The sequence below is a fragment of the Capricornis sumatraensis genome, chromosome 8 (genome assembly GCF_032405125.1).
Source record: "Capricornis sumatraensis isolate serow.1 chromosome 8, serow.2, whole genome shotgun sequence".
NCBI classification, from domain to species: domain Eukaryota; kingdom Metazoa; phylum Chordata; class Mammalia; order Artiodactyla; family Bovidae; genus Capricornis; species Capricornis sumatraensis.
Window position 1 is genome coordinate 96,658,028 of NC_091076.1, and position 20,425 is coordinate 96,678,452.

Sequence of the window (20,425 nt, forward strand, 5' to 3'; positions counted from 1 at the left end):
ATTGTAAGTCCTAAAGTTTAAAATGAGAATTAAGGGGGAAAAGGAAGGCATTGAAAAGTATTGGAATGAAAATAAATGAGGCATTACAAAAAATAAATGAGGAAGGGGCTTCTGCATGCTAGAGTCCAGGCAATAACTACCTTAGATGCCAATGAGTGAAAAGGGGCCTTCTTAACAGTTTACTCCATTTCATATTTTATAAAAAAATTACTGAGAGTAAATTTGTACTTTTTAGGGAAATGAAAGTTCTGACTTTGTGAAATGGTGGCTCCTATACTGTTTAATGAGTCTTTTTATCACTTTTGTGAGATTTTGGTTAGTATATTTCTTAAAGCGCATGGAAAGATCAATCAGAATAGGATGATTGATGGTATGAAGGCCTTTAAAGATAAGCAAAAAAAAGAATAGGATATTGAATCTTGATAGCTGCACCCTTCTAATATTTTGATGGCATGCTTATGCTTCTTTTAATCCATCTGTTCTTTTGCAGATATTCTGCATTACATGTTAGAACACTTCATAATTTGTTGAAAGTTTATGGAAAAGAAGAAAATAAGTACTGTCTAGTCTGAAGAGTGATTAAGAAACAAAAAAGTAGTAATTGCTAAGAAATTTACTCAGAAAAAGAAAAATTTCTCTGGGTGTCAGCAAAAAAAAAAAAAATCATGCTTACTGGGTAGAAGTATGAAATTTGTTTTCCCCATTGCTGTGTTTCACTAAGCAGTTCATCAACTTCTTTTTTTTATTATTATTATTTTATTTTATTTTTATTTATTTATTTTAATTTTAAAATCTTTAATTCTTACATGTGTTCCCAAACATGAACTCCCCTCCCACCTCCCTCCCCATAAAATCTCTGTGTGGAGTGGCCCAGGGAAGAGATTTTATTCTATTATTGAACATCTTTTAAACACTTGAACAGAATTTATTTAGCCATGGTCTTTGTACTAAAACCTATAACCATATTATGCAGGAATTAATAGTTTTTTGGTTACATTTAAGAATCACTAAACTTTGGGTTTATTCCTCTCAGTTTCTTAAAGGGAAGGGGATGATTGTATCAACAAGTTATATACTTTTCTGTAAAACATGAGGTTGAATCTTATAGGCAAAAAACCTTAAAATCAGAAATAGAATCTGAAAATTAATAACTGAGTATTTAATATAACAGTTAACCACTCAAGAGGTCTTGGGCTTATGAAATGCTGATATGAATCTCTAAAGCTACTAATCTGGCACCAAGAAGACATTTTAAAACCTCACAGAATCTATTTCTAAATAGAAATAAATTCCGTCTTTAAGACTTACATTGAGTTTGTTATGTCAGCAACTTCTTTCACTGTGAATCATAAACGATGCTGAAGTTTCTGAAGACCACAGAAGACCAGAGAAGAGTCAGGGAAAAGAGAACAAACTGGGGCAAGGCGAGTGGAAATAGATGAAAACATTTTAATTGAAAAATCAAATCTAGGTCTACACAGCAATCATTGAAGTGAAGGATTAGCAGTTACTCAGCAGAAATGATCTGGGAGTTCAAGCAAATGAGAATGGCCCCTTGTTATTGTTTGGAAAGATGAGCTCTGTGGTCTACAGCAATAGGTGCTAAACTACCTTGGGCACATTTTGTTGTTTCAGGTTATCCTCAAGAAAAGGTAATAGGAAATAGGTTCTAGATTTATCTATCTTACTAAATTTTTCTGAACATTGGAAATTAGTCTTGATAGCCCTATTAAAAGTGTTAAATGATAATACAGAGACATGAATTATATTTTCTCTCTTTTTTAATATCAGTAACACAAGCTAATTAGTAATACACAGACATGAATGTATTTTTAATATTTTGGAAACGTTGTTTTTTTTGTCATTTTCCACTCCTACTCTTTCCTAAGGAGGGAAGGTTAACATGAGTACTTTGGACAGCATTCTGGGGGAAATGAGGATTAAACTCATAGAAAAGGAAAAGGAAAAACTGACAGAAAACCTGCTAGCTAATGGTGAGTATTTTCGAAATAACTGTGCCTTTGATGGGAATTTGTGTTTGTAAATATGAGTATGAGAATTTCTAAAATTAGTGACATTTAGTACCCAAAAGCTATTTTGTAGATCTTGAAATGAATTAATTTCTTATGTAAAGGTAAGTCCTATTTCTTCTTTTCTATAAATCCTAGGGAGCAGAAAACAGTTGTCTTCAGTTTATTCTGTTCAACACTCTCACAAAAATTTTCCCTATAATTCCTGAAAATATTCATATTTATATCTTTGAACCAATTTTCTCACCCAAATATTGAATTGGTATATTTTAATTTCTATAGAACATGTCTGTGCTATCCCTCAGACATCATGGATTTTGTCAGTAACTGAGTTCATAATTATCATTGTGGTACTTTATGAAAGCAGCCACATGGGGCTTTTAGAAATATATTGGGGGCATGTTTGGTTGTCACAGGTGATTTTAAGATTGGGTACTATTAGTATTAAATTCCCTGATCACTTCCCAGGTGGCACAGTGGTAAAGAATCTGTCTGCCAATGCAGGAGATGCAAGAGACGTGGGTTTGATCCCTGGGTCAGGAAGATCCCCTGGAGATGGGCATGGCTGGCCACTCCAGTGTTCTTGCCTGGAGAATCCCATGGACAGAGGAGCTTGGTGGGCTGCAGTCCATAGGGTCCCAAAGAGTTGGACACGACTGAGCACACACACATGAGTGCCAGGGATACTAAGTGCTCTACAATTAATGGGACTTTTCAACACACTGAAGAATTGTTCCACAGATAATACCAATAGCATGTCCAGTAACTGAGAAACTCTGGACCCTAACTTGACTCGTATTTCCATACTTTTTCACTATTATAGTACCATCATTATTATCTTAGTAATACAAGCTGGAATCCTGAGAGTTAACCTTCACTCAACTCTAACTCATTGTATTACAAATGAGTACCATTCATCTATAAAATGTGAGCATCTTTTGCCAGAGACCATACCTGGATCTTCATTTTGCATTTTTATCCCTCCCTCATCTTAGTACCTTTCACATATTATAATAAATATTTAATGAAAGAATTAGAATAAATAAAAGAAGTTTCTATTCAATGTGAGAGAAAAACAAAAGAGTGCTAGTGGCTGGTACTTACAGTAGCCTGTTGACAGATGCCTCAACTATTTGCTATTATACTCTTCATACCAATTATTAATACCACAATGTTGTCATAGTTATCCCACACAGAGTTAACTGTCTTATACTCTTGTAAGAAATATTTGGTCTTACTTGCATTTAGGAGCCCATGTTCTCAGGGAAGCTTATAATCCATTGCAGTCTATTCAGTTCTCAATGACATAAATGGAAAAACAATTTTATATACAAAATATAAAGTTTCTTACTTTCTTTCAGTTTATTTTCTGTCATTTCTTCATTCTACCCTCATATCCTTCTAATGTGAGCCAGTGGGTGTCCTTTTTGAGATTATAATTTACCTTATTGTGACTAACTACAATTATATTATAGTTAGTAGGGTTATCAAAGGACTTTGTGAATATCCAGATCACCCCAAAAAGAAATCTCATGCCCTTTAGCTATCACCCTACAAGCCCTATGTAATTACTAATCTATTTTCTGTCTCTGTAGATTTGCCTTACCATTTCAAATAAATGGTATAATCTGTGGGTTTTGTGACTAGCTTATTTCACTTAGTATGTACAGGTTTATCTGTATTGTAGTATGTATCAGTTAATTCATTCTTATTTTTTGCCTTTTTTTCAATATTTATATTGTGATAAAATACACATAACATAAAATTTACTCTCTTAATCATTTTAAAGTATACAGTTCAGTGGTATTAAGTCCATTGATATTATTGTACAACCATTCAGTTCAGTTCAGTTCAGTTTAGTCACTCAGTCATGTTTGACTCTTCGCAGCCACATGGACTGCAGCACCCCAGGCCTCCCTGTCCATCACCAACTCCCGGAGTTTACCCAAACTAATGTTCATTGAATCTGTGATGCCATCCAACCATCTCATCCTCTGTCATCTCCTTCTCTTCCTGCCTTCAATCTTCCCCAGCATCAGTTCAGTTCAGTTCAGTTCAGTTCAGTTCAGTTGCTCAGTCGTGTCCAACTCTTTGCGACCCCATGGACTGCAGTACGCCAGGCCTCCGTGTCCATCACCAACTCCCGGAGTTCACCCAAACTCATGTCCATCGAATTGGTGATGCCATCCAACCATCTCATCTTCTGTTGTTCCCTTCTCCTCCTGCCCCCAATTCCTCCTAGCATCAGGTCTTTTTCAAATGAGTCAGCTCTTCACATCAGGTGGCCAAAGTATTGGAGTTTCAGCTTTAGCTTCAGTCCTTCCAATGAACACCCAGGGCTGATCTCCTTTAGGATGGACTGATTGGATCTCCTTGCAGTCCAAGGGACTCTCAAGAGTCTTCTCCAACACTACAGATCAAAAGCATCAATTCTTCAGCATTCAGCTTTCTTCACAGTCCAACTCTCACATCCATACATGACCACTGGAAAAACCATAGCCTTGACTAGACAGACCTTTGTTGGCAAAGTAATGTTTCTGCTTTTGAATATGCTATCTAGGTTGGTCATAACTTTCCTTCCAAGGAATAAGTGTCTTTTAATTTCAACCATTACCATCATCCATCTCCAGAATTCTTTTCATTTTGCAAATTGAAACTTTATATTCATTAAACAAAAGCTCCCCACTGCCCCTTATCCCCAGCCCCTAGCAGCCACCATTCTGTTTCTGTCCCTATGACTTTCTGTCCCTCTGATTTCATGTAAGTGGAATGACTGATTTCTTTCACGTGTCATAATATCCTCAAGGTTCACCTATGTTATAGTATATGTTGGAATTTCCTGCCTTTTAAGCCTCAGTAATATTCCACTGTAGGTACATCCCACATTCTGCTTATCCGTTCATCCACCAGTGAACACTGGGTTGCTTCCACACTCTAGTTGTTTATAATGCTGCTATGAACATGAGTATACTGCTTCATTCCTTTTTGTTGGCAAATAATATTCCATTGTATGGATATATATTTTCTTTATCTGCTTATCAGTTGATAGGCATTTGGGTTCTTTCTCCTTTGGGGCATAATAAGCATTTCCAAACATACACAAAAGTAGTAATAGAATAATACAATTATTCTTTCTCACATATTCCTGTCACCAACAAGTATGAAGATTTTGTTACACTTGTTTCTTTTTTGTTTTTATTTTTTGACTGAAATATTTCAAAACAAGTTCCAACATCATTTTGTTCTTACATACTTCAGTATGCATCTCTTAAAAATACAGACCAATTTTTACATTACTTCAATGCCATTATTTGATTTAATTTAAATTTTTCTTACTTATCTCTGATATTTTTACAGTTGTTAATAGTTTAAGTCAAACACCAAAGTTTACACCCTGTATCTGGTAAGACACTTGAATCTCATGGTATATAAAGCTGATCCTCCTTCCTCTTCCTCTTTTACTAAAGCTCTAATTTATTGAAAAAACTGTATCTGTTGCCAGTTATCTTGTAGAATATCCCATTTACTAAATTTGTTTTCTCATCTGTCTTGTTCCTCTAGCCCTTGTATTCCCTATAACTAGAAGTCAGCTCTAACAGTTTAATTATTTTCAATTTTAACATTTTTTTGACAAGAATACTTCATATGTAATACTGTACATTTTACATTGATTTCTATCAGGAAATACAGATTTATTTTATCTTTTTGAAAATAGCTATACAGTTGTCACAAAGAATTGGACCCGACTTAGTGACTGAACAACAACAAAAAACAGTTGTCACAAATTGCTTATTTAAAGTTCTATCTTCATTCCCTATAATGTGAGATGCCATCTTAACTATATACTTAGTTTCTATATGCACTTGCCTGTCTGGGGAATTCATATTTTGTCCTATTGGTCTGATTATTCATATACTAATAATAAATTGCTTTGAATATGACAGCTTTATCATGTTTTAATATAGGTTGGTCTAACCCTAGGCCCTCATTCCTCTCCCCTAGACACATAAGTATATGTGGGCCTCCCTCAGGTCTGGCTGTTCTTTTGGGGAATGTCTTTCTGTGTGACTTTTATTAGTAGGATATTTGTCTATTTTTTTTTAATCTTCCATTTTTTATGTAATATATTCCCAAGTGAGAAGATTATTGATTTTTTAGGGTTTGGAAATCACTTATGTGGTCAGAGTACTTATTGCATGTACTTGCTTATTATCGTGCCTAGTCAAAAAACTGCAACATGAAGAAATACAAAGGTATATGGTGTACCATTATTTCTTATTTTCTTTGGTACAGAAATACCAACTATCCTTTCAAATTTAGATTGAACATAAAAATTTTCCACATTTAATATAGACTGGCATTATTCTGAGTCAAGATTAGATCATGTGATGATGATGCTGTGCCCAATTTGTTGTAGTTTGGGCCTCCATGGATATAAATGATGCCATACATGCCTCAGTAGGTGTGCACAGTAAGAGTGCCCCATGAACATTGTGAGCAATTCATTAAGAAGCTCCAGGAAAAAGAGAAAGTGCCTCTTCCTGGCACCTGCCTAGCTTCCTGTTTTTCATGAAACTTGTGGACTAGTAATTCCTTACTCTCTTCCAGCTCTTCATTGCTTTCCAAATGATGCTTGTTATATTTTATTCAAGATTTTCATTGTAAGATGGGTCTGAATAACATAGTCATCCAAATGAATGGAAACAACCTGCTGGTCAGTTTTAGTTAGGAGTTAAGGTATCTAATCTGGGAGTTCAGAAAAGAAAAATAAACTTTACTCATTTTCATTTATTTTACCATTTGCTGTAAATAATTAAGAACTTGATTAACCATTTTGAATATATCAATTTTAATTCAAATACCCTTATTGACCCCCTTGGTATATATATGAACAGACCTTATTAAATCTTGGCCTTCTTGATAAGGTGAATGAAGAAGTTGTTGTTCAGTTGCTAAATCATCCAACTCTTGTGACCCCATGAACTGTAGCACACCACACTTCCCTATCCTTCACCATCCCCCAAAGCTTGCTCAAACTCATGTCCACTGAGTCAGTGATGCCATCTAACCACCTTGTCTTCTGTTATCCCCTTCTCTTCCTGCCTTCAGTCTTTCCCAGAATCAGGTCTTTTCTAATGAGTTGACTCTTTGCATCAGGTGAAGTGAAGTGAAGTGAAGTCATTCAGTCGTGTCCGACTCTTTGCGACCCCATGGACTGTAGCCTATCAGGCTCCTCCGTCCATGGGATTTTCCAGGCAAGAGTGCTGGAGTGGACATCAAGTAGCCAAAGTATTGGAGCTTCAGCTTCAGCTCAGTCCTTCCAATGACTATTCAGGGTTGATATCCTTTAGGATTGACTGGTTTGATCTCCTTGCTGTCCAGGGGACTCTCAAGAGTCTTCCCCAGCACCACAATTCAAAAGCATCAATTCTTCTACACTTAGCCTTCTTTATGGTCCAGCTCTCACATTTGTACATGACTAGTGGAAAAACCATAGCTTTGACTATACAAAGCTGTAATCATAATGCACAGTAAGTAACATCAATGGCCACATGGTAGAACCAATAAGTTTTTTGTACATGCTTTTCTTTTTCACAAGATAAGATTATTGATGTCAATAAGGTGGGTACTCTTTTGCAAAACATGGGGATGAACTTTACAGAAAAAGAAATTAGTAATATGACACACAATCTACCAGGTAATGGTAAGTATTTAAGACATATTTGAATTGTTCAGGGTGTCTGGAGAATATGGGCTTCTATAAAAGTAATCTCTGAAAACTCTTACTTGACATTGAGACAGAAGACAGTAAAGATGACTCAAGATAGAAAGTAAACATGTTGATGTTGGACAAAAAGCAACAAAATTCTATAAAGCAATTATACTTTAATTAAAAAATAAACTTTTTTTAAAAAAAGAAAGTAAACATGTTTTGTCCCTTGATATTTTCAGCAATTCTGATTCAGTTGAGAATATGGCCAGTGCCACTATTAGACTTGGATAGAACTAGAGAAAGACAGCACTGTGGGGGAATGGAATGGTATACATTCCCTTTAACACAGGAATTGTTTTTTAATAGAAAAGACAGCTTAGCCAAATGTGGGAAATTGATTCCTGTCAATATATGGCAAAACCACTACAATACTGTAAAGTAATTAGCCTCCAATTAAAATAAATAAATTTATATTAAAAAAATAAAAAAGAAGTTAGACCATGCCAAAAAAATAAAAATAAAAATAGTTAAAAAAAAAAAAAGAGTTCTATCACCACCATTATTTCCAGGGACTTTAGGACAGAAGAATAAGGGAGGCATGTTAAGTGTGGGACTTATTTCCTACACCACATGAGAAGGGCAGAGTCTTCCAGATGCCCCAAGGGAAAGGACCATGAAGAATTCAAGCTGTCATGCAAGGAATGCAAGAATGCTCAGCCACTCATGCTTTTGCTTACATCCTTATATTCCTGAACCAGATTCTGTGGTCCAAGGACTATGTTCCCAGACTTCTAATCTCCCTCAATGGGCTGTAGACAAACTCTAAAGAGCAGTAAATTTCACATTGCTGCTAAGTTGCTTCAGTCGTGTCCGACTCTGTGCGACCCCATAGACGGCAACCCACCAGGCTCCCCCGTCCCTGGGATTCTCCGGGCAAGAACACCGGAGTGGGTTGCCATTTCCTTCTCCAATGCATGATAATGAAAAGTGAAAGTGAAGTCACTCAGTCGTGTCCGACTCTTGGTGACCCCATGGACTGCACCCTACCAGGCTCCTCCGTCCATGGGATTTTTCAGGCAAGAGCACTGGAGTGGGGTGCCACTGCCTTCTCCAAAACATCACATTAGGGCTAAATTAACTCATAAACTAAATAAACAAAAATTAAAGATATAAGCCTGAGATCACTCCAGTGAGGCTAAGTGTTTGAAACATTTCCTGACTATTTTATAACCTTAATTGAATTAATACTTGCTTATCTTATTAAGATGCATTTAATTGCATCATTGTGTAGGACAGAACTGTTCCCTAAGATATTTTTTTGTTTCATTCTATCATTTTTATCACATTCAATCTACCAGGAAGAATATGCAGGTGATCTTCATTGTCTTATTTTCTTTGAGTGGGATGATGTATCCATTAGGAAAAGTGGGAATAGATGTGGAGCTATCAATTATCATAATAGAAAAATATTTTTTTAGCTTAAGAGACCTATCTGAGATTATAATGGTACTTTTTAAAATATTGCTGTAATAAATGAACCAGAATTATGAAAGAAAAAATATATATAGCTATTATTTGGGACTGTCATCTAGTCTTGCCATTGATTGCTGTTCCTTGTTTTGAAATAATAATTCAAGATCAACCAAGACAATGAAAGGGGCTTCCCTGGTGGTTCAGACAGTAAAGAATCTGCCTGCAATGTGGGAGACCTGGCTTCATTCTCTGGATTGGGAAGATTCCTTGGAGTAGGAAATGGCAACCCACTCCAGTATTCTTGCCTGGAAAATTCCATGGACATAAGAGCCTTGTGATGCTTTCTAAGGCCCACTTGACTTCACTTTTCAAGATGTCTGGCTCTAGATTAGTGATCACATCATCATGATTATCTGGGTCGTGAAGATCTTTTTTGTACAGTTCTTCTGTGTATTTTTGCCACCTCTTCTTAATATCTTCTCCTTCTGTTAGATCCATACCATTTCTGTCCTTTATTGAGCCCATCTTTGCATGAAATGTTCCCTTGGTATCTCTAATTTTCTTGAAGAGATCTCTAGTCTTTCCCATTCTGTTGTTTTCCTCTATTTCTTTGCATTGATCACTGAAGAAGGCTTTCTTATCTCTTCTTGCTATTCTTTGGAACTCTGCATTCAGATGCTTATGTCTTTCCTTTTCTCCTTTGCTTTTCGCCTCTCTTCTTTTCACAGCTATTTGTAAGGCCTCCCCAGACAGCCATTTTGCTTTTTTGCATTTCATTTCAATGGGGATGTTCTTGATCCCTGTCTCCTGTACAATGTCATGAACCTCATTCCATAGTTCATCAGGCACTCTATCTATCAGATCTAGGCCCTTAAATCTATTTCTCACTTCCACTGTATAATCATAAGGAATTTGATTTAGGTCATACCTGAGTGGTCTAGTGGTTTTCCCTACTTTCTTCAATTTAAGCCTGAATTTGGCAATAGGAGTTCATGATCTGAGCCACAGTCAGCTCCTGGTCTTGTTTTTGTTGACTGTATAGCGCTTCTCCATCTTTGGCTGCAAAGAATATAATCAGTCTGATTTCGGTGTTGACCATCTGGTGATATCCATGTGTAGAGGGTGTTTGCTATGAGCAGTGCATTTTCTTGGCAAAACTCTTATTAGTCTTTGCCCTGCTTCATTCCGCATTCCAAGGCCAAATTTGCCTGTTACTCTACGTGTTTCTTGACTTCCTACTTTTGCATTCCAGTCCACTGTAATGAAAAGGACATCTTTTTTGGGTGTTAGTTCTAAAAGGTCTTGTAGGTCTTCATAAAACCGTTCAACTTCAGCTTCTTCAGCGTTACTGGTTGGGGCATAGACTTGGATAACTGTGATATTGAATGGTTTGCCTTGGAGACTAACAGAGATCATTCTGTCGTTTTTGAGATTGCATCCAAGTACTGCATTTCGGACTCTTTTGTTGACCATGATGGCTACTCCATTTCTTCTGAGGGATTCCTGCCCGCAGTAGTAGATATAATGGTCATCTGAGTTAAATTCACTCATTCCAGTCCATTTTATTTTATTTTATTTATTTATTTTTTTAATTTTAAAATCTTTAATTCTTACATGTGTTCCCAAACATGAACCCCCCTCCCACCTCCCTCCCCATAACATCTCTGTGGGTCATCCCCATGCACCAGCCCCAAGCATGCTGTATCCTGCGTCAGACATAGACTGGCGATTCAATTCTTACATGATAGTATACATGATAGAATGCCATTCTCCCAAATCATCCCACCCTCTCCCTCTCCCTCTGAGTCCAAAAGTCCGTTATACACAGCTGTGTCTTTTTTCCTGTCTTGCATACGGGGTCGTCATTGCCATCTTTCTAAATTCCATATATATGTGTTAGTATACTGTATTGGTGTTTTTCTTTCTGGCTTACTTCACTCTGTATAATCAGCTCCAGTTTCATCCATCTCATCAGAACTGATTCAAATGAATTCTTTTTAATGGCTGAGTAATACTCCATTGTGTATATGTACCACCACTTTCTTATCCATTCATCTGCTGATGGACATCTAGCTTGCTTCCATGTCCTGGCTATTATAAACAGTGCTGTGATGAACATTGGGGTACATGTGTCTCTTTCAATTCTGGTTTCCTCAGTGTGTATGCACAGCAGTGGGATTGCTGGGTCATAAGGTAGTTCTATTTGCAATTTTTTAAGGAATCTCCACACTGTTCTCCATAGTGGCTGTACTAGTTTGCATTCCCACCAACAGTGTAGGAGGGTTCCCGTTTCTCCACACCCTCTCCAGCATTTATTGCTTGCCGATTTTTGGATCGCAGCCATTCTGACTGGTGTGAAGTGGTACCTCATTGTGTTTTGATTTGCATTTCTCTGATAATGAGTGATGTTGAGCATCTTTTCATGTGTTTGTTAGCCATCTGTATGTCTTCTTTGGAGAAATGTCTATTTAGTTCTTTGGCCCATTTTTTGATTGGGTCGTTTATTTTTCTGGAATTGAGCTGCATAAGTTGCTTGTATATTTTTGAGATTAGTTGTTTGTCAGTTGCTTCATTTGCTATTATTTTCTCCCATTCAGAAGGCTGTCTTTCACCTTGCTTATATTTTCCTTTGTTGTGCAGAAGCTTTTAATTTTAATTAGATCCCATTTGTTTATTTTTGCTTTTATTTCCAGAATTCTGGGAGGTGGATTATAGAGGATCCTGCTGTGATATATGTCTGAGAGTGTTTTGCCTATGTTCTCCTCTAGGAGTTTTATAGTTTCTGGTCTTACATTTAGATCTTTAATCCATTTTGAGTTTATTTTTGTGTGTGGTGTTAGAAAGCGATCTAGTTTCATTCTTTTACAAGTGGTTGACCAGTTTTCCCAGCACCACTTGTTAAAGAGATTGTCTTTACTCCATTGTATATTCTTGCCTCCTTTGTCAAAGATAAGGTGTCCATATGTGTGTGGATTTATCTCTGGGCTTTCTATTTTGTTCCATTGATCTATATGTCTGTCTTTGTGCCAGTACCATACTGTTTTGATGACTGTGGCTTTGTAGTAGAGCCTGAAGTCAGGCAAGTTGATTCCTCCAGTTCCATTCTTCTTTCTCAAGATTGCTTTGGCAATTCGAGGTTTTTTGTATTTCCATACAAATCTTGAAATTATTTGTTCTAGTTCTGTGAAAAATATGGCTGGTAGCTTGATAGGGATTGCATTGAATTTGTAAATTGCTTTGGGTAGTATACTCATTTTCACTATATTGATTCTTCCAATCCATGAACATGGTATATTTCTCCATCTATTAGTGTCCTCTTTGATTTCTTTCATCAGTGTTTTATAGTTTTCTATATATAGGTCTTTAGTTTCTTTGGGTAGATATATTCCTAAGTATTTTATTCTTTTCGTTGCAATGGTGAATGGAATTGTTTCCTTAATTTCTTTTTCTACTTTCTCATTATTAGTGTATAGGAATGCAAGGGATTTCTGTGTGTTGATTTTATATCCTGCAACTTTACTATATTCATTGATTAGCTCTGGTAATTTTCTGGTGGAGTCTTTAGGGTTTTCCGTGTAGAGGATCATGTCATCTGCAAACAGTGAGAGTTTTACTTCTTCTTTTCCAATTTGGATTCCTTTTATTTCTTTTTCTGCTCTGATTGCTGTGGCCAAAACTTCCAGAACTATGTTGAATAGTAGCGGTGAAAGTGGACACCCTTGTCTTGTTCCTGACTTTAGGGGAAATGCTTTCAATTTTTCACCATTGAGGATCATGTTTGCTGTGGGTTTGTCATATATAGCTTTTATTATGTTGAGGTATGTTCCTTCTATTCCTGCTTTCTGGAGAGTTTTTATCATAAATGGATGTTGAATTTTGTCAAAGGCCTTCTCTGCATCTATTGAGATAATCATATGGTTTTTATTTTTCAATTTGTTAATGTGGTGAATTACACTGATTGATTTGCGGATATTGAAGAATCCTTGCATCCCTGGGATAAAGCCCACTTGGTCATGGTGTATGATCTTTTTAATGTGTTGTTGGATTCTGATTGCTAGAATTTTGTTGAGGATTTTTGCATCTATGTTCATCAGTGATATTGGCCTGTAGTTTTCTTTTTTTGTGACATCTTTGTCAGGTTTTGGTATTAGGGTGATGGTGGCCTCATAGAATGAGTTTGGAAGTTTACCTTCCTCTGCAATTTTCTGGAAGAGTTTGAGTAGGATAGGTGTTAGCGCTTCTCTAAATTTTTGGTAGAATTCAGCTGTGAATCCGTCTGGACCTGGGCTTTTGTTTGCTAGAAGATTTCTGATTACAGTTTCAATTTCCATGCTTGTGATGGGTCTGTTAAGATTTTCTATTTCTTCCTGGTTCAGTTTTGGAAAATTGTACTTTTCTAAGAATTTGTCCATTTCTTCCACGTTGTCCATTTTATTGGTATACAACTGCTGATAGTAGTCTCTTATGATCCTTTGTATTTCTGTGTTGTCTGTTGTGATCTCTCCATTTTCATTTCTAATGTTATTGATTTGATTTTTCTCTCTTTGCTTCTTGATGAGTCTGGCTAGTGGTTTGTCAATTTTATTTATCCTTTCAAAGAACCAGCTTTTGGCTTTGTTGATTTTTGCTATGGTCTCTTTTGTTTCTTTAGCATTTATTTCTGCCCTAATTTTTAAGATTTCTTTCCTTCTACTAACTCTGGGGTTCTCCAGTTCTTCCTTTTCTAGTTGCTTTAGTTGTAGAGTTAGGTTATTTATTTGACCTTTTTCTTGTTTCTTGAGGTGTGCCTGTATTGCTATGAACTTTCCTCTTAGCACTGCTTTTATAGTGTCCCACAGGTTTTGGGTTGTTGTGTTTTCATTTTCATTAGTTTCTATGCATATTTTGATTTCTTTTTTGATTTCTTCTGTGATTTGTTGGTTATTCAGAAGTGTGTTGTTCAACCTCCATATGTTGGAATTTTTAGTAGTTTTTCTCCTGTAATTGAGATCTAATCTTAATGCATTATGGTCAGAAAAGATGCTTGGAATGATTTCGATTTTTTTGAATTTATCAAGTTTAGATTTATGGCCCATGATGTGATCTATCCTGGAGAAGGTTCCATGAGCACTTGAAAAAAAGGTGAAATTCATTGTTTTGGGGTGAAATGTCCTATAGATATCAATTAGGTCTAACTGATCTAATGTATCATTTAAAGTTTGCGTTTCTTTGTTAATTTTCTGTTTAGTTGATCTGTCCATAGGTGTGAGTGGGGTATTAAAGTCTCCCACTATTATTGTGTTATTGTTGATTTCCCCTTTCATACTTGTTAGCATTTGTCTTACATATTGCGGTGCTCCTATACTGGGTGCATATATATTTATAATTGTTATATCTTCTTCTTGGATTGATCCTTTGATCATTATGTAGTGGCCTTCTTTGTCTCTTTTCACAGCCTTTGTTTTAAAGTCTATTTTATCGGATATGAGTGTTGCCACTCCTGCTTTCTTTTGGTCTCTATTTGCGTGGTATATCTTTTTCCAGCCCTTCACTTTCAGTCTGTATGTGTCCCTTGTTTTGAGGTGGGTCTCTTGTAAGCAGCATATAGAGGGGTCTTGTTTTTGTATCCATTCGGCCAGTCTTTGCCTTTTGGTTGGGGCGTTCAACCCATTTACGTTTAAGGTAATTATTGATAAGTATGATCCAGTTACCATTTACTTTATTGTTTTGGGTTCGGGTTTATACACCCTTTTCCTGTTTCCTGTAGAAACATGTATATGTATAACTGAGTCACTTTGCTATACACCTGAACCATACTCCAATATGAAATTTGAAGTTAAAAAAATACCTGCTCCATAAATAGTTGTATTTTAGTGTGCCCATGGAAGCAGGTGAGCTCAGGGTCTTCCTACTCCACTTGATCACTCCCGCTAGTAGTGAGATTTTTTAATCCTGTGAACTGTCCAAAAATATTTTATTTATTGTTTCAAATCTTGTATAAACTAATAAATCTGATCTTCTTCCCCAAATTGGGCTAAAGGAAAGAATCCTAATATTATTTACACTGTCAATTTCCTTTATATATTGATTCAATGAATCTTTTATCTTTATGCTGAAAGACATAGTCATGATTCAAAGGAATTAATTTTTTAATGTGGATCAGATGTTTTAAGTTTTAGTTTACAAAAAAAGTTTTAGTTTTGTGAACACTTATGAGGTCCATGGAAGGGCTTCAGAACATCCTCTAAATGTTAATGCACTTTTATAAATAAGTACAGGTGCACTTTGTAGGAGTGTAAGATACATAGCCTTTCTCAGATTCTCAGAAGGTATATATGTGTCAAAAATTAAACCTTAAAAATAACTTCTCTGGAATCATTAAATTTGCTTCACAGTCCTGTCTCTTTCTAATTAAGGGAATGTTGACATCGAAAACCTGGAAACTGTACTTGGCAACATGGGAATCAAGATCACTGATGAGGAACTTAAAGATCTGACACAAAACCTGCCCGTCAGTGGTAAGTGTATTACATCCCATTGTCTTTTGAGCTTTGTACCTTTAACAGAGGAAAGAAAGAAATAAAGGAAATTTCATGGGGAAGATATCAAGATTGGAGGTGAGAAAGTTAAAGAAGATGGGAATGTATTGTTCCAGGTACTGGTGCCATGGTCAATAGAAGAGTCTTTTGAACTCTGAGAGCAAGAAAGCTGGCCTCTACAAAATAGCCCATTTTTTCATTATCAAATATAAGATTTGATATTTATTGGGTAGAAAGTCAAATTTACATTTTTGAAGAAAGCATTAATTTTAATATTTATAATTTTTTCTAATCCATGTTCTTTGCTTATTTTGAATAAATGTTTATTGAATGACCATTTAAAATGCTTAACAAAGTACCCAGTACACTTATTAAGTGCTATTGCTAGTTGTTATAATCAGAAGAGGGGAGAGTGTTCTTATGTTATGTTAAATAATTTTATGAGATTCATGTTATGTTTCTGTCTTACAGTTGATAATAAAGTATCCCTTAAAACCTTGAAGGATGAAGTAAAAGCTTTTACAGGTAGGAATTTATTATAAATGATTTATACTAAATCATGGTTTATGATAAAAATTTTATAGTATTTCCCAATATATAATATGTGACTTATAAATTAGCATATTTTCAATGTTCATTTTGGTAAAATATTTTCATCTACTGAACAACAGATTAAGCTAACATTATCTGGGTTTTCTAAGTAAAACAAAATGACTATTTCTTCATTAGAAGTCTTATATTTGATGGGTTTTTTATTCAATAAACGTGTTGATGAGTATTTATGGACAGAGTAAAAGCAGAGTGAAGCATTAAACATAATAAATTCATTGCAAACAGCTAATCACAGTTTTAATAAAATAAAGTAAAATAAGTTATACTCTGATGATTATGTATTTTATTGTACTAACCTTCTCTTGTCCTATTTGTAGATAATTGTACAACCAGATTTGCTTCTATACTATGTGGTGTTATTCTAAGTATTCCAAGTTAGGAATAATAATAATAAATAATATTCCATTTATTAAGGGACAAAATCTACTTTTGATTTGACCTTTTTTAAATGACTAGTTTATTTTAAAAAATTTTTATTTATCTATTTATTTATTTTTGGCTGCGCTGGGTCTTCTTTGCTTTGCATGGGCTTTCTCTAGTTGCTGTGAGCAGAGGCTACTCTTCATTGAGGTGCACGAGTTTCTTATTGTGTTGATTTCTCTTGTTGCAGAGCACAGGCTTTAGGCATGTGTGCTTCAGCAGTTGTGGCTCACGGGCTCTAGGGCACAGGCTCAGTAGTTGTGATACACAGGCTTAATTGCTCTGCAGCTTGTGGAATCTTCCCAGATTAGGGATCGAACCCATGTCCCTTTCATTGGCATGTGGATTCTTACCCACTGTGCCACCAGGGAAGCTCTGATTTGACTTTTTATTAGGAAATCATTCATTCTGCAGCACAAGTATATTTTTAGATGATTTGAAATAACTGTTTTATGATAGCCAGGACATGGAAGCAAGCTAGATGTCCATCAGCAGATGAATGGATAAGAAAGCTGTGGTACATATACAGAATGGAGTATTACTCAGCCATTAAAAAGAATACATTGAATCAGTTCTAATGAGGTAGATGAAACTGGAGCCGATTATACAGAGTGAAGTAAGCCAGAAAGAAAAACACCAATACAGTATAATAATGCATATATATGGAATTTAGAAAGATGGTAACGATAACCGTGTATGCGAGACAGCAAAAGAGACACAGATGTATAGAACAGACTTTTGGACTCTGTGGGAGAGGGAGAGGGTGGGATGATTTGGGAGAATGGCATTGAAACATGTGTATTATCATATGTGAAACAAATCGCCAGTCCAGGTTCGATGCATGATACAGGATGCTTGGGGCTGGTGCACTGGGATGACCCAGAGGGATGGTATGGGGAGGGAGGTGGGAAGGGGGTTCAGGATGGGGAACACATGTACACCTGTGGCGGATTCATGTCAATGTATAGCAAAACCAATACAATATTGTAAAGTAATTAGCCTCCAATTAAAATAAATAAATTTTTTTTAAAAAGAAATAATTAGCTTGGCCCTTAACATTAATTTTACCTATGAATATTCCATCTTTTCAAAGGAGAAAAAATTGATTCCAGTAACCTACAAAATGTTCTGAAAGACATGGGAATTGAGCTTACAGATAAGGAGCTTGAGCAACTGATGAAAACACTGCCCATTGATGGTAAGCCACAAGAATGTACCATGCCTCCCAGGGAACTTGATCTTACGGGTCAGCATGAGCAGCCCTTAATCTTTTAATAGTACAGTTTTGCCCCAAAATGCCATAGATTAATAGAAAGGCACTTTTGACTTGAGAATAAATTTCATCATTATCTCCTCAAACACAACTTAAGTCATCTCTAAGTGACTAATACCGTCCCTTGGGTCAGCATTAGGTTTGCAGTATGAACAATAAAAAATAATAAAAGAGAAAGGAATAGAACATCAGTAGAATAAAGCAAAAATATTTGTATGTGTTTTGTAGAGTTGCACTGTAGGAGAGTTAAGCTAATAAATGTCTCTAATACCAAGTAATGGATAAGTTTGCCATTGTGAAAGATATATATATTCTTAAATGTCAATATAGTGGCTATAAAATAGACTAAATTTTAAAGCACATCAGATCACAACAGATGACACAGAAATACAAAGGATCATAAGAGACTACTATCAGCAGTTGTATGCCAATAAAATGGACAACGTGGAAGAAATGGACAAATTCTTAGAAAAGTACAATTTTCCAAAACTGAACCAGGAAGAAATAGAAAATCTTAACAGACCCATCACAAGCATGGAAATTGAAACTGTAATCAGAAATCTTCTAGCAAACAAAAGCCCAGGTCCAGACGGCTTCACAGCTGAATTCTACCAAAAATTTAGAGAAGCGCTAACACCTATCCTACTCAAACTCTTCCAGAAAATTGCAGAGGAAGGTAAACTTCCAAACTCATTCTATGAGGCCACCATCACCCTAATACCAAAACCTGACAAAGATGTCACAAAAAAAGAAAACTACAGGCCAATATCACTGATGAACATAGATGCAAAAATCCTCAACAAAATTCTAGCAATCAGAATCCAACAACACATTAAAAAGATCATACACCATGACCAAGTGGGCTTTATCCCAGGGATGCAAGGATTCTTCAATATCCGCAAATCAATCAGTGTAATTCACCACATTAACAAATTGAAAAATAAAAACCATATGATTATCTCAATAGATGCAGAGAAGGCCTTTGACAAAATTCAACATCCATTTATGATAAAAACTCTCCAGAAAGCAGGAATAGAAGGAACATACCTCAACATAATAAAAGCTATATATGACAAACCCACAGCAAACATGATCCTCAATGGTGAAAAATTGAAAGCATTTCCCCTAAAGTCAGGAACAAGACAAGGGTGTCCACTTTCACCGCTACTATTCAACATAGTTCTGGAAGTTTTGGCCACAGCAATCAGAGCAGAAAAAGAAATAAAAGGAATCCAAATTGGAAAAGAAGAAGTAAAACTCTCACTGTTTGCAGATGACATGATCCTCTACACGGAAAACCCTAAAGACTCCACCAGAAAATTACCAGAGCTAATCAATGAATATAGTAAAGTTGCAGGATATAAAATCAACACACAGAAATCCCTTGCATTCCTATACACTAATAATGAGAAAGTAGAAAAAGAAATTAAGGAAACAATTCCATTCACCATTGCAACGAAAAGAATAAAATACTTAGGAATATATCTACCCAAAGAAACTAAAGACCTATATATAGAAAACTATAAAACACTGATGAAAGAAATCAAAGAGGACACTAATAGATGGAGAAATATACCATGTTCATGGATTGGAAGAATCAATATAGTGAAAATGAGTATACTACCCAAAGCAATTTACAAATTCAATGCAATCCCTATCAAGCTACCAGCCATATTTTTCACAGAACTAGAACAAATAATTTCAAGATTTGTATGGAAATACAAAAAACCTCGAATTGCCAAAGCAATCTTGAGAAAGAAGAATGGAACTGGAGGAATCAACTTGCCTGACTTCAGGCTCTACTACAAAGCCACAGTCATCAAAACAGTATGGTACTGGCACAAAGACAGACATATAGATCAATGGAACAAAATAGAAAGCCCAGAGATAAATCCACACACATATGGACACCTTATCTTTGACAAAGGAGGCAAGAATATACAATGGAGTAAAGACAATCTCTTTAACAAGTGGTGCTGGGAAAACTGGTCAACCACTTGTAAAAGAATGAAACTAGATCACTTTCTAACACAGCACACAAAAATAAACTCAAAATGGATTAAAGATCTAAATGTAAGACCAGAAACTATAAAACTCCTAGAGGAGAACATAGGCAAAACACTCTCAGACATAAATCACAGCAGGATCCTCTATGATCCACCTCCCAGAATTCTGGAAATAAAAGCAAAAATAAACAAATGAGATCTAATTAAAATTAAAAGCTTCTGCACAACAAAGGAAAATATACGCAAGGTGAAAAGACAGCCTTCTGAATGGGAGAAAATAATAGCAAATGAAGCAACTGACAAACAACTAATCTCAAAAATATACAAGCAACTTATGCAGCTCAATTCCAGAAAAATAAACGACCCAATCAAAAAATGGG

The 20,425-nt window shown here is 35.8% G+C and overlaps 1 protein-coding gene across 1 annotated transcript in view; it reads left to right on the forward strand.

The window, feature by feature from the left end:
* The window catches only part of EFCAB13 (EF-hand calcium binding domain 13), a 145,243-nt gene extending 143,199 nt beyond the window's left edge, over window positions 1–2,044 (forward strand). The window contains exon 25 of the mRNA XM_068977491.1: window positions 1,890–2,044. Within this exon, the coding sequence (XP_068833592.1) occupies window positions 1,890–2,044 (155 nt within the window). The remainder of the gene's footprint in view (window positions 1–1,889) is intronic.
* The last annotated feature ends 18,381 nt before the right edge of the window (window positions 2,045–20,425 follow it).